The sequence below is a fragment of the Melospiza melodia genome, chromosome 1, assembly GCF_035770615.1.
Source record: "Melospiza melodia melodia isolate bMelMel2 chromosome 1, bMelMel2.pri, whole genome shotgun sequence".
In the NCBI taxonomy this organism is placed as follows: Eukaryota; Metazoa; Chordata; class Aves; order Passeriformes; family Passerellidae; genus Melospiza; species Melospiza melodia.
In genome coordinates, this window is record NC_086194.1 from 17,280,185 (window position 1) to 17,295,968 (window position 15,784).

At 41.6% G+C, this 15,784-nt stretch overlaps 1 protein-coding gene across 3 annotated transcripts in view; it reads right to left on the reverse strand.

Annotated features, from left to right (window-relative positions):
• Nucleotides 1–87: 87 nt before the first annotated feature.
• Nucleotides 88–15,784, reverse strand: part of APBB1IP (amyloid beta precursor protein binding family B member 1 interacting protein) — a 63,580-nt gene continuing 47,883 nt past the window's right edge. For 2 of the 3 annotated variants that reach the window (XM_063149474.1, XM_063149495.1), the window contains 4 exons: nt 8,530–8,628; nt 7,461–7,599; nt 3,533–3,630; nt 88–1,562 (listed from right to left, as the gene is read on the reverse strand). In XM_063149474.1, coding sequence (XP_063005544.1) covers nt 1,026–1,562; nt 3,533–3,630; nt 7,461–7,599; nt 8,530–8,628 — 873 coding nt within the window. In that variant the 3' untranslated portion in view covers nt 88–1,025. The remainder of the gene's footprint in view (nt 1,563–3,532; nt 3,631–7,460; nt 7,600–8,529; nt 8,629–15,784) is intronic. The other variant, XM_063149484.1, reaches the window with a different exon arrangement.

A 15,784-nucleotide genomic window follows, 5' to 3' on the forward strand; every position in this document is an offset into this window, starting at 1 on the left:
AGGTATAGGCAAAAATTCTTTAAAATATTTGAAGTTCCAATTGCCAGTAAAATGGCTGTTCATTAACTGTGACACTTTGTACAGATATAAAATGGAAGCTATTTTTATTTAAGAGCTAACAATGAATGCTTCCTAAATCAACAGTGGAGAATTAAATGGGGAGAACAAAGGAAAAACCTGTGGGAAGAGACATTCCTATCAGGTACAAGATAATTACTAAGTCTTTCACAAGACACATCATTTCTAGGTACAGTTTGAAGACAGATACTAACCAAGAGAAAAAAAATTCCTGCTTACCATAGAAGCATACATGATTTCAAAATAAAACTTTTTTCTTTGTCAAATGTAACCAAATAAATGAGATTTCAAAGCAGCAGCTGTGAATGCTGACAGGTATGACTCAGTTGCATATAGAAACAGGAGTGTACAACATTTAGGGTGACACTGTCTGAAAATGGTACTGGCACTAACTTGCATCTCACAATAATCTAGCTGAGGTTTTCATTTTTAAGACAGACTATTAAAAAAAAATTAAAAGCATCTTTGTATTGGAAGAAAGCCCCCACAACTGGAACTCTTCTGAAAAAGAACTTTTAAGGGCATTTCTGTGAAAAGGGGTCTTCCTTCCCACTTCTCAAAATTTGCATGAGGACATTGTATTTTTCCTTTAACTCCAATTCTACTAAAAAGGCAGCCAGAGTAGATGAATTTCAGTTTCTGAAATGGCTGCCTCCAGAGTGCTGTTCCACCATCCCTGGCTGTTCTTGTGGAGGGAAGCAAGACTCTCCAGCTAATTCTTACCTTGGCCTGGTGCTGGAATGGGAGTTAAGAGCAGGGGATGGTGAGGTGCAGGGGGAAAGGACAAAGGTTTCAGGGACAAAGCGGGGGACAAAGGGTACCCCATCGTCTTGAGTTCAAAAGAAACTCTGCAGGAGAATTCCGCCTGGAGAATCCTGATCCAGGCATGATCTTCTGTTGTGCCTCACAAAACCAGCTATGTCTTAAAGTCTACTCACTCCCAGAGTTCAGGAGCTGTTACCCCTTTTCTTCTCAAGAGCTTTCATTAGGTCAGACATGAAATCTGCTTGCTTGCCTCCCCCTGTAATCACAGGTGGCCCTGCTGACTGTGGCTCTCCACCTTGTCCTGTGTTTTCCAGACTTTTGGGAGGAAGTGGTACAGGTTTCTTCACTGGAAGTGGTGGTGGCTTACTGGCAACAGGTGGAGGTGGAGGGGGTAATGGCACATCTCCATTACTGCTGCTGGACACTGGTGGTGGTGGAGGCACAAAATCAGGAGGTGGTTCACAGAAATCAGATGATGGTGGTGGAGGAGGAAAATCAATCTTCAGTGTAGGTGGTGGTGCTGGAAAGCTCTCTGGATCTGTTAGGAAAATGCCACTGTCTCGTATCACTTTGGAGGGTAGAACTGGCGAAGCAGAAATAGCAGATGAACGCCTTTCAGGTGGAGGAGGAGGCTGCAGTGAGGTCCTCTTACTCTGGACTTTCTGTGGCCTCAGCAACGGTTGTGCCTGGCCAGGTGCACTGCCATTATTTGTTTCAGCCTTTAATAAGCAGAAAAATAAAAGGACAGGCACAGTAAGTAAACCTGTAAACTAATACCACTGCCTAAGAACATAAAAAGATGTGAAAATACATGAGTGTAGTAGACAGGGAAATTAGGTGGAGTGCATTTTGCCTGAAACATGAAGAGTATTTTGTTGTCTTTCTGAAGCTGCCCATAGAGGTTTTGACAGTGGAATCCTCTCTGTTGACAGTATTCATAGTGCTGCTTTGAATGCTGTCCACAGAAGATGAGTGCTTTTAAAATTTCAAGTAATTGCAGTTAGTAAGACTAACACCATGGAAGTATCTTTGGGATTCATTTTCCTTGAACCTGGAAGAAATGATCTTTGAATACTGACCACCTCTCTTGGACCCCTCTTTCCTTCAGGGCCTTCTCCCATGGGATTCTTCCAAGAAGATCCCTAAAGATGTTAAAGTTAGCTCTCCTGGAGTCCTGGAGTTTGAAATCTGTCTCTCTGTCCTGCTACCTCTTCCTTCAATACTGAACTCTACAGTCTCGTGGTCTCTGCAGCCAAGGCTGCCCCAAGTGCTGCATGTCCAGCAAGGCCTTCCCTGTTTGTTAGTCTAAGGTCAGGCAGCCAAGCATTCCTTGTGGGATCCTTCACTACCTGGGACAGAAATTGTCATCAATGCTTTCCAGGAACCTCCTGCACTGCTTGTGCTTTGCTGTTTTGCTTTTCCAGAAGATGTCAGGGCAGTCAAAGCCCCCCAAGAACCAGGGCCTGTGACTGTGGGGCTGCTTCCAGCTGCCTGCAGAAGGCCTCATCCACTCTCTCCTTCTGATCGGGCGGCCTGTGGTGAACACCCACAATGGTGTCACCCTTCCTAGCCCGCCCTTTTGTCCTCACCAGGGCAGAGCTTGGCACACTCCAAGTGTTGCTTCACATCCAGTGCAACTCCACCACTGCACTTTCCTGGTCTGTCTCTCCTAAACAGCCGGTGGCCCTTCATGACAACACTGCAGTCACGGGAGCTCTCCCACCATGTCCATAACTGCAATGGGATCAAAGCCCAATGGCTGCACACAGATCTCTGGTTCCTCCTGTTTCCTGCTTCTAGAGAAAAGTGCTCTGCACCCCTGCAGCAGCATAAATTCTAGCATGAGCTAATTATAACTTGTGCCTCCTCTTCCTCACTCCTTGCCTATGAACATGGAAGTAAATGAGACAGAGGAGGAGGGAACTAGTGGCTGAGTTCTCAGAATGTGATCTGGTCCAAAGGAAGTAAGGTTCTGAACAGAGAAACAGGAGGAACTCAAAGACAGAAACAAGAAGTGTAGAACATGTGATGCTGGTGACAGGAAAATCTGAGGAATTTAATTTCATTTGTCCTGTGCACTTCATACATGATGAAGAGATTGAATGATGATCTGCAAATAAATGCACACTTTTTTTCTGTATAATGCTCTTGAGGTTCTCTTAGTGTACCCTTTGATATTTTGACTTGGTGCAATTACATGAAATTTGGAGCTTAACAAGAAATGCATTTAGAGCTGAAGGAAAACATGTAAGGTTTTCCCTTAGTTCTTCACAGTTTCTCCTTTCTTACACACTCATGTTCAGCTGTGCAGTGTTCCCTACGGAAAACACTATTGTATGTCTTGAGTTTCTAAGGCAACACCTTTTGTTTTTTTGGCAAAGACAGAACATGGCACCAAGGTTCTGGCAGCACACTTTGAGACTATCCCAGCAGGTACATTCCTGTTCCTGCTACATGAACTCATGGCTGCTTGTTCTGAAGAACAGAAGCAGTGGGTGGCTGTGCCTTCACCTCCCATTGGAGGCTCCTGGTTCTGCACAGCACACACACTGTGTGCAGTGTGGGGGGCAGCCACCTTTCCCAGGGGCCAAATCATTCTCATTGGCACTTCGAGGGGAAGACAGTAGGTGAAGGAAACAAACTTGGAAAACTCATTCACAGATGACATTGAACTATATTAACTGCTCACTTGTGCCTCAGCTGTATCCACTTTCTTCTGAGTGTCTGGAATTTCTGCACTGGAACAATGGTCACTTTGGGGAATCTGTCCATTTGACTGAACAGTACCTGTGAGAAGGAGAGGAGCCAGAGGGAAGAGAGTGTTATGTTTCTGTGATATTAACCAGATCAGGGAATACCCAACTATAACAATTTCTTTAACAACTTCCACAAGGAAACACTTGTTACAGAGTTTGTACACATAACTCAGTAAAATCTGTTTTCTACTTCAAGCTCATTTTGGGACTTTTCTTATTCAGTTTATTACTTAAGGAAAATAAAGTACCTTACATTAAAATCCATAAGCACCTTACATTAAAATACCTGTTTCATAACAGCATTTTGAGGTTTGCAGTGTGCTATAGTATTACTAGTATTACTATATTCCCAGGTTTTATTGCCTTTTTTTATGTTTAGTTTAGGCTAAAGATGAAAAGCACCATAGTTTCATAATAATCAGTCATTACAGTGGAAAGTCTGAAATCCTACCAAGGGGCTGATCCACTTTCTTTAGTAAATGAGCTAAAACATCTCCCCAGCTCTGAAATATCTGCCCCACTTGGAGTCACAAAGATCTGTGAACTTCACTGTGGTCTCAGATTAGTGCAGATCTGAAAGCTGGCTGAGTTAAAGCTCTGCAAAACATCTGCCCACCATTTCTCCTTGTGCAAGGGATATGCATAAATAACCCAGTACTGTCAAATGGAGTAAGTGAATGTGAGACCAAAGAACAAATTTACAAGTTTAATTATAAAAAAATCCTCTGCCCCTGTGTAGTTTGATGAGGATTAAATACTCTCCATTTTAGTGCAGCACTTTTGAAAGCTGTGTGTGTCAAAGTAGTAGACAGAGTTTGGTGCCTAGAGACCTGCATTGGCAAACCTTAATGACTGCCTTAGCTCTATTATAATTTACAGCTCTGAGATCCAGTAAAGTTCCACTCCTGTACTTCTCAGATATTAGTGAACCCTTAGCTGTCTACAGGGTAGACTAAGCACAACAATGGCTTTAATCTTAACACATACTTTACTGATCAGCAAAGAGGTTCCAGGAATATGATAAGAAGTAGAATAAAGTATTTTTACTGCCATACCTGCAAATCCCATGACTGGCAGAGAAGAAAAACTCTGCAGTGTGCCTAATTTACTAAGGCTATTTAAGCTTCAAGGGATGACAGAAGGTGGTCTAACATGCTGAGGTTTTATACCTGTGCCTGCATATTGTTCAGCATATTTAATCCAAAGTACCTTGGATCATTCAAACTATAATCTTGTATTTGTTGAAGGACTCACATGGAAGTCAGCAAAGAGATAAAACCAATCTTGTGGCTCTCCTTCCTCAGTGGAAGCAGATGTAAATCCCTGGGTTCTGTGGCCCAAAAGGGTTATGCTCCCTAAAGTGGAGCAAGTTACTGTCTCACCTCCCTTTGTGTGCTGTTCATAGCAGAGCAAGAGTTTGGTTTTCACACTGCTCAGAGATATTGCTGCCCTCAGTCATACTGAGATTTAACTACATGAAGGAGAGCAGAGAGAGATCTACTCTATTTGGTGTAGGTATGGTGTTCTACTTGGCAAAAATGATGTAACAGAAGGCTGGAACATGGTAATCTGTTTCTTCTTCTGTTAATGGATATAAACTATGCTAGACTTGAAAGCAACACTTCATACATCATCTCCTGCCAGCCAGCTAATGGACTCCCAGACAATATAGTATGTGAGCCCATGCATTCTATTCTCAAGATTTATTTTTAATTTAAATGTTATAGTATTTTTTACAATTTCTTCAAAATTTTATAGCAAATTAGTATTTGTTTTAAGGCAAAAAAGGTAGTCCAAATAATGCAAAATATAGACACCCAAATGCAAAATATTTATCCTTGTAGTGATAAGGAACATCTGCATAGTGACATCTTCCATCTTTCAAACATCATGATATTGTGATGCATATCATGCACGACCACTACATACACTGATTTTTTTAGTGTTCAAAGGCACACAGGCACAAAGCAAAGAGGGAAACAACATATTTTGACTGAGGTGCACCTGGGACGCTTCAGAGCCACAGACTACACAGGTTGGGGTACATGTGAACACACCAATGTTTGTTACAGCACTGTGTCCAGGGAATAATGGCTACATGCTAAGTGAGAATTTCACCTGCCTTCCTTGGCGGCCACTGAAGTTAACAGAGTACAGCCCTGCCCAGTTCACACAGGACTGTAGTTTTCCATAGCAGATTTTAGCCTATACTGAAGTCAGCTCATACAAATGGCTATGGAGCCATCTGAAAACAGAAGTGAACATCCTTTGTTCCTTTTCCAAAACACAAAACAACAGCTGCTCACAGTTAGGGAGTTCTAGCAGCATAGTCAGGCCCCAGGCTTTACATAGGGCAGCTATGACAAGTCTAAGATACCCAGAATCACAGTGAATTGCCTCAATTACAACACTAATGATCCTTCAGAGTTAATTCCATACAGAGACAGTATACACGACTAAAACCTTTCCAGGCTACTTAACCATTTAATGCAATCCATTAGTTAAAATTAGCAGATATTCTATTGAACATATGCAGTGCTCATGGATTCTAGCCAGGAGCTGAAGTCTCAGAGATTTATATACACCCTTATAGGGCCTCAGTCCTGCCCATATCCAGGACAGATGGCAGCACCAGCATGGAGCCCCCCTGGCCAGACCATTCTCTACTGCTGTGTCAGCACCTGAACACCAATGTCCCAGGACTGCCAAATCCACCCTCACTCAAGTAAACTTCCTCCTGTCAAGGGTTGACACTGGTCAGATGCCAGGCACCCACAAAAGCTGCTCACTCACTCCTCTCTGCAGTTGGACAGAGGAGAGAAATTTAACAAACAATTAGTGGGCTCAGAGAAGTGGGAGAGATCACTTACCAACTACCACCAAGGGCAAAACAGGCACAACTTAGAGATACAAAGTGAATTTATTGCTAACAAAATCAGAGCAGGATAATGAGTAGTAAAACAAGCCCTTAAAAACACCTTCCCCTGTCAGAAACCTCCCTGATCTCAAAACAGTCTGTTACTGCTCTCCCCACACCAGATGTGTATTTATCAACATGATTTGACTCCAAGGAACAGTAGGAAGACCACCTTCTATCTCCCATGTACTCAAAAAACATGAACTGAACTGAAGCCCTAGAAAGGTATTTGAGTTGTCTACATGAGAAGTCAGAGTATTAACTTCCAACAGTAATTTCAACTTTACCTGCCTTATGACAGTAAGTACTTGGCCAGCATATAAAGCATATCTTAAACATGTAAACTAGAAATAGTCATGCAAGTTACAGCTACTATCATGCACTGTTGTACTGGTATCATTATTAGATCAGTAACAGCAGCATGATGGAGGAACTGGAAAAGTAAGGTTAAAAATAACACAGTCCTTTCTTACTTGTGTCCTAACACCCACATTGTTATCATGCAAATGAGGGAAAGGCTAGGACAGAGAGTGACTCACCCTTTCTATAATGATTTATCATCTTTTCTAATCTTTCCATAATGATCAATCTCACAATATCCCACTCACTCCTTTTACTAATTGGAAGAAAAGCTCCAGTACAGCCAGTGTAGAGATGGGCAAACAGAAATTTTCAATATATGGACCCTCAGTCTGCAAAATGTAGGTGGAGGATAAAGGATTCAAATGCCAACAGAAAAATGCCTTATTAAGTTGTGCAGATTTAAACTGATCTTCAGTGAACTGTCTTTGTATTCTCCAAGTTCTAACTGTTAAGTGAGAGCTTTGCTGCTACACTGACATGTCTATAAAAAGACATCTTGCTGAATCCATGGGACAATTTTCTGGACGAAGACTCTATGCAACACTGATGATAACAGAAAGGGGCAATAAATGTGACTTCACCGGCTGTGGCAGTGTCAGTACCTGCTGATGAGGATCCTGCAGGGGCAGCTGGCTCCACCACTTTTTGATTTGCCCACCGAGAGGACAAGGCAGCTTTCTTCACTGCACATTTGTAATTGTCATAGAGTGTCTTGCCATACTGCAAAAGAATCAAAACAATAACATGAGCTTGACATTGGCTTGACATAGGCCAAGCATTCATTTTGCTTTTGGACCTTGTTTCCTCCTATCTAGTTTTGTTAGAAGGTGTCTTTCTAGAAGTAGTGTGCCTTTTCTTGTAGGGCCAGGTGGAAATCACAACAAAATGTGAATCCCCATGACCAGACACAGTCCTACTGTTATCATTCTTACATTTCACGTTCATTTCAGTATTGGTAAACTTCTGGAAACCTGTCTTTAAAATCAACTGTTCTCAGTATATTTTCCCAAGTATTACATTTTCAAACTGGAGACTTGAAACACTGAATCCCAGGCTCTAGAGCAAATAGCTCTGTCAGCGTAAGACACAGCATAATTTTATGTTCACCCCACACCTTTGTTATATGCCACCCTCCAGCAGAACTGTCAGGAAAAAGCCCAAACTAACAGGTAAGAGGAGTAGGTCTATGTGGGAAAATACAGCCAATACCAAGGCTATGTATAGATCCATCTACCTTAATGTTTTGTACAAAGAAAAATGGGCAGTCAATTAGGAACAGAGTGAGGCAGACAATTTGGGTAGGATTGTCTGAAAAATGTCACAACTGGACTGACCAGAGCTTGCACACTTTAGTTACAGCATATTATTATTGAGCCAGATAACTGTGCTGTAAGTTTTATGAGTACATGAGTTTTATAGCTACTGAACTCACTTCTGTGTTAACAAGAAAAACATACTGATAGCTAAGGCACAGGGACATTCAGCAAATCTATCCTCATCATGCACTTCTGATCTTTGTTTCTGTGGTAAAATTAACATGAATGTCCATTCTTGTCACAGCATTTCCAGCTGAGGTGATGACAGTCAGCAACCTCAGGAAGACCTGCTTTTACAGAAAATATATTACAGTAAATTTGCTTTTTATCTCACCTTGGCAATTCTTATTCCTGTTACCCACTGATGCAGGGTTGCTTTATCATCACAGCACAAGTACTTGATATATTGTGACTCCTTTTGAATCTGGGGGTGCTGAAAGATATTAATATATAAAATAAGACAAACACAGAAATTAGATCACTATATGAAAGTCTGAAGGAACCACACAATGACCCTGTGAAAACACATAATGAAGGTGATTTGAACAAAAAAAGGCAGCAAAAACAGAGTATAAGAAAAAATAAAAAATATAGTGATTATGAACAATACACGAGTTGCCACTGGCAGCTTTTGCTTGAAATCATTTAAATGTATTGTAATGTGAGTTCAGAAATGTAACAGTGATCTAGAGTTCAATGAAATGTATAATTGTTCTGGTTCAGTGTCTAACACTCAATGTACTAACACTGAAGGAAGTCTGTTTCTCATTTTGTGGTTTGCCATACATGAGACACTTAGACTGAACATTGAACATGATTAGTTTTCAAAGACTATGTTAAATTTGTTTAAGTATAAACTTACAGCTCAAGCATATTTTTCCTCCTGACTGACTGCTTTTCTTTGGGCTCAATTCTAGCATTCTTCTTATATATTTTTATTCTTCTTTACTCTTCCTGTTTTTGCAAAAATTATATGTAAAACTGTTGTATGTTCTGAACAGAGGATCATTCAAAATCCAGCACCATCAGATGTATTCTTTCTCATTTGTTTGTACCAGAAACCCCTACAATTTTTAAAACATTTTTTTTCCATTTTAGACAAAATTTAGGGTCTCTTTCCTTTACTGATCAAGGTGGTATGGATATGTGTTGATATATCTTTGCAACTCAAAGACCACCAAAATGCCAGAGTTCCTACTTGCCTAGGACTGAACATTCTCTCCAAGACTCTGAAGGAATTTGGTTTCCCTGCTAAAGCAGAGAAGGATGAAAGTCTTTAGTAACTTGAATGGAATAACATACTGCCATCTCCTGATATGCAAAGGAAAGAATGGACCCAAAGGAAAAACACTTTATTATCCCTTATTTATATGTTCATTTCTATCTATATTCTTAAAAATTTTAAGTGCACAGTTACTGAAATATTGTGAATGCACAAAGAGTAGCTAAATATGCTCCAGGGATTCGCTGTCTTTTCAGCCTGTGCAGTAAAAAATTCAAAGCACACCCCCACCTAGCATGGACACTGGGTTTAGAGGTGTCATTAAGCCCCCAAAGCAGAGCAGTGCTGCACATGGGGAACTCAGCAAGGTCCCTCCCAGCACAGAGCACTGCCAGCCTCTGGCTCACGCAGGTGCCACCTGCTCACAAATATCTGCTGCTGGCTGGGATGTCCTGCTGCAGAGCCAAGCCTGCCCACAGCTGGGTGACCCAAAAGCAGGGCCAAACACAGCAGACTCGCTCCTCAGCCACGTGTCCCTTGCTCCCTGCCCAGCACTGCAGACACCAGGCTTCCCTTGCTTGTCCTGACCCAGCTGCTCAGGAGGCCACGTTCTGATTAAAAAAAAAAACAAACCCAAAAACGGAACTGGTCTGGGTTAAATATAACCCATTTCATCACACTGTAGCTTTGGTTTTTTTGTTTTTAAATCCAGCAGCCCACAGCCTGACCTCACACAGGGCAAGGGAATAAGGAACATTGTGGCTTGGGGAGAGAAGGAGTAGCAAGGGATGGATGAGAGGACTGCACAAGCCACTATTGCTGCCAAAGCCCCGTATCATCAAATTATGGAGTGAGAGGGAACATACCATGGAGATAACTGTGAGGAAGAGAAAAAACAAAGGGATATTACCCTTATTACTACTTGTAACCATGTCACAAGTCCCCGCATGTTTGTACTCCCCTGCTCACACTGGTCCCAGTCTGCAAACACAGAGCTGGCCAATGGACCAGCTGGACAATGAATATACTGAGTCTGCTTCTGACTCTGGCAGTGCCCGTGGCTGCCTCATTCCATCACCTTGCTCTGGGGCACTCCCAGCTTGAGAGCAAGGGACAGCTCCCAGTGCAAGCCCAGAGGTGCCAGCTCACTGCCACCTCGTGTCTTAACTGCAGAGCTGGGGCTGTGCCCACCTTGTGGTACCCCACACCCACCCACCTGGTACCCACACATCACCCCTTCACACAGCCCAGTGTACAGGGCTGTATCTTGTTTTTATACACCTCTGCCACGTATCAAACAAGGCAGTAACTAGGCCCCTGGACAAAGAGCCTGCTCTAGCTCCCAGCATCTGCCTGTCCTTGTCTCCCACAGCCTCAGAGAGCCTGAATGCTGCTCAGAGTAGGCTCTGCTAGCACAAGACATGGCTGGGACACAATGCCCCAAAAATCCTTGTTTCCTTCCACTATTTCCCCATTAGGTGACCAAACACAGTGAAAATCAGAGAATTCAGCCTGAATGGTACCTTAAAAAGGGAAATGCAAGCAGGCACTTTTCTGTGTGACAGAGTACATCCCATATACCTGGGTTATGTTATCACCAATGGAGACAAAAGAACCAAGAGGTGCAAATACACTGAAACCCTTGTAAAATCAGTTCTTCAGGCACCTCTCAACCAGCAACCAGCATTTTTGCTTTAGTGTGTAAGGTCCTACTGAACCCAGCAGATGGCACCCAAACCTTTAAAAAAGGAAAAAAGGGAGCTTTTCCTTCCCCTCCTTTTTCATGGCAAGAAATCCATTGCATCTACATATTCCCCCCCCATTTTTAAACACCACACCTACCAGAGTGAATTTTTATTCCGAGCAAAAATAGAAGGCTTCCATAATTTAAAAAATGGTTCATGCAGACACCTGGAAGAATGTCCACACTGCATAACAAGGCAGAGGAGGTCAAGGCCTGGAGCAAGCTAGGTGATGGTGCTGCACACACACACAGCCCTGCCACGGGGGGGATCTGATTCTGGGGTGCTCAGGAGAGGCTGCTGCAGCCCTCTGCCCTGGGGCACCCTGTGGAAATACCAGTTCCACAAGAACACCTGTCCTGTGTCAGATCAAAGTTCCCTGAACCCAGCACCTGGACTCTGAGAGTGGCCAGACAGGGGGCAAGAGGAAGTACAAGATAAGGATGTATGATACTTCCTTCTCTGTAGCTCTCTGTCTGCAATGATTTTTGGTGGTTTTCTGAGAATCATAGGGTTTCTACATAAATAGCTCTCTTCCAGGTACTTCTTCAGTTTTTACTGAGCACAAAGAAAGTTCTGGCATCCACAACACCTTTTAGCAACAACTTTATCAAGTTTGTCACACACTCTATGAAGAGCCACCCCCTCCTCTGAACCTGACTGCCATTAGCTTTGTGTAACATTCTTGTTTTGGAAGAGACACTGAATGTCTGACCCCTAGCCAGACCTTTCCATGCCACTCCTGAGCCTAGAGATCCTCATCATACCCTTTCTAGCCCACAGGCTTCTAGTCTCTTCAGTCATTCTTCAAGTCAAAGTAATTCCTTACCTTTGCTTATCCTTATTGCTCCTGCTTGATATTTTACAAGTCTATTATATATTCTCTTTGATATGAGAGGATCAGAACTGCACAGGTGAACAGAAACCATGAACTTGTGCCCTGTAAGGCAACATTTGCTGTTTTATCATCTGTGTCTTTCCTAGTAATTCCTAATCCTTGATTTATATATCTGACAACTACTGAGCACTGAATCTCAGCCTCAAAATGGCCTTCCAGAATTGCTCAGTCTGCCCTTTCCTCAATGATCTGAATAATATCATCAGCAAATTTCCTTAACTCACTCCTTACCCTGCCCATGAATATTTTCAGACTGTGGGGGGTCTCACAATCCTGAGAAATTGAGGGGGAATAGTCAGTGAACAAGGTGACGGTATCCCTTGCTGGATAACATGTGAGTTACTCACTGGCTACCCTTTACCCTGTCATTTGCTGGCTATTGTCTCCACCAGGCAATCCATCTCAACTACTGATATTCACCAGTGGGACCTATTCCAAATTGCCCCAATCAGTTCCTTGATTAAATTACTCCAATCGGCAACCATGATTAAGTGCACAGTCACAAATATGTGCTGTCAATTAGGGACCAAACTACAGGCTGCTGAACCTCCAGCTCTGAAAAGGAAGGTCAGACGCCTCAGAGCCATGCAGACACCCTGTATAATCTCTTTGTCACAGCTGAGAACTGTAATGAATCTCATTTTCCCAGAAGCAGCAGCAGCACTGGCTCTTTTTACATGCAACTTTATGAATGACACATAAAGATTAACTCATTACTGGAACCACAGACCCTGAGGTCAACTGGAAATATCCCTCTCACCTCACAAGAGCTTTGGATCAGGCCTAAGAGGACTGTTCCAGGCAGCAGCTGTCTGCAAGGCCAGACCACAGGAACAAACACCAGCAGCACCAAGCTTAGCCCTGAAAATTCCTACCCATACAAGATTATTAGTAACTGGCTCAGATGGAGACGTTTGGCTTCTTGTGGTTTTTAGATGCATGAAGCTTGCCACTTTAGGCAGGAAGGTAAAATGTTTCAGCCAAGGATTGTCACAGCACACCCACCCCACCATTTGCTCACTTGGAGGAACTGTATCATAGTGGAATTGCTTTGGCAGTACAATGGCAGAAGTCTCAGCTCTCAATGCTGACCTTTACAAGCTCAATTTTCCACTTAAAGCTTCACACAAAATCTACTACATAGTGCATTAAAATGATAACTCAGAATAAGCAATTTGAAGAAGAACCTAGGCAGCTGGAAGTGCCTGGAAATGCTGACTTGGTATGAAGAACCCTAAACAATTCTATGATTCTGTGTGGACCAATTTCCTCCTTTCACAGCTCCTGTGTCTCAGGAGAGTGTTTAGTCCAGCACACAGACATAAGCAGCTGTAGTCTGGTTTTACTAAACTAGATTCAGAGTCTGTGTAATAACTTGTCTGTGACACCACAGAGGTCAACAACATCAATAACAGCTATGTGAGAAATACTGCAGAAAACCACTAACCAGTATGCCACACCTCATACACAGGTAACTTATTTTGCTATAGGGTGCATACCATGTCTTTAAAGGATCATTAAAATCATCTGACAGCAAAGTGAAAACATCTCTGGAAGGTTTAGCACCTTTGCCTATGAAATACGCAGCACCAAAATGAATTATGAAAGACAACTGCTTAAACAGTAACAACTCTAGAAGTTATAGTTTAAAAGTGGAAATATGCAAGTAGAAAGGCTCTCCAGAATTTTTCTCAAATAAAAAAAAAATGAATAGTGTTTTGAAATAATATGGATTATAGTGAACTTTCATCTTTCAATGTCAAAACTATTAATAATGATGAATTAGTCACATCATTGAGCCTGATTTTGTAGGTACTAAGATCTGAGCATCTCAAACATCATGCTGAAAAAGGATGTGCCATGTTTCACCCAGAAAAGCACTGAAGAGGCTTGGAACAGAACCTAGCATTCTCCCCTGTCACATTGTCTCTTCTGTAAGTATCAACTGTCTAGAGATAAAAAAAGCAGAAGCACTGGAATATAAAGTTTGTTTTCTAAAGAGGGTTAAAAAATATTTGTCCACAGATAGCATTTTCAGATATAAAGTAAACTCTTTGCCTAAGGAATAAAAGATAAAATACATTGAAAACTTGAAGAAATGGGAACTGAATGATGTGGTTTCTGTTGTATCTGCCAAAACAAATGACTGAAGGCCATGTGTGCATGAAACTGGAGATATCCCAATAAAATGTTCTTTTGAGTTGCCTTCTTCCAACACTGAAGATGAAAAGTAAACAGAAGTTATTCAGGCATCTCATTGCATTCCTTGCCCCAAAATATATGGATCATTGCTCAGTCTCTGAGGCAGAAACAATAGCCAGAAGCATAAAGAGTGACTAACTTTGGATCAGAAGCTTTGGCTTTTGGCTGAATTTTAACAAAATGCTCAGTGCTTTTGGATACCTTAACTACTACCAATGAACTTGTGCTGTGTTGAACTAGCTTCCCTGAAAAGCTGAGACTACACTGGCTCCCATGGCTGGAATTAGAATTAATAGTCATTACCTTTCAAAAGTCACATTGAAATGGTTCAGATTTGTAATCTACTATTTATCATGGTCAAATTCAGGTGCTATGCACCCCTGGCATGAAGATGATCATATTTAACTGATCTCTTGAAGATGTGTGAGCTCTATGTATAAAAGAGTAATTGCTCTATTATTAAGGAAATTATTCTTTTGACCTATATTTCTCTAATGACCTGAGGCAAAAATTTTAGGCCATTAAAAATATATATAATAGCCATTGTAACCAAAGAGGTCTGCTTTATGCAGGGAGCAATATTTTCCAAAGCTATCATATTCAATTTCTCCCTGTCCATTCTCTGTCTTTATTCTCCCTGCTGTTTATACATTAATCTGGCAAAACTGTGCATGTACATGACTGTAACCCCACATACCTGAAAGTGTTCTGCAATAAAAAGTGTTTCTACTTCTGTTTTCTCAGTTAACCTAGCAATGAATTTACTCTGAAACACTTATCTGAAGCATTCATACCAAAACAATTTCCACATCTTTCACATTAAAAAAAATAAAAATCTCCTGCTTTCTATCTTTGTTTCCTGCACTAGCCATTTGTTCTACATAGTTGTTATTCCTAGTGTTTTCTATCTCAAACACTCTAATTCTGACCTTCTACCTTTTTAACTGTCTTTGTGTTGAATGCATTGTGTACATGACTCAGCCTGCATGGAGCACACGGTGTGAGGGAGGAGGGAAGCAGGAAAGAAGCAGCTAAATGCCAAATCACCTGCTAAAATGATGCTGCTATTGCAAACAAGCTATTCTTTTTGAAAATTTACTTTCAAAATTCTTTGAACAATTAGAATTCTTTTTAAAAATAATGGTGTCAAATGATGCCAGGAAAACTTAACTGTTTTGATTGCACAGGAAAATGTACCCAGCTGTAGAAATAGAGGATGATTTCCCTTTGTCTCAGTTTATCCCCAGGAAACCAATTTTTTTCATCCTAGATTAATTCAGCATTATGCACCATTACCTTCAGATTACTCAAGCATAACCAGCACCAATAAACTATAATTAAATCCACTCTTTGTCACAGGCACATCAGACTGACTAAACCAGCAAATTTGCATATAGATTACCTTGCTATTTGTCTGCTTTGAAAGATTTTTCAACATGGTGGGACAAAATCAGCTCCTGGATGAGCAGGCGTGCGCATGCACACACAGAGACAATCCACAAAATGAACATTACAGTCACCATGT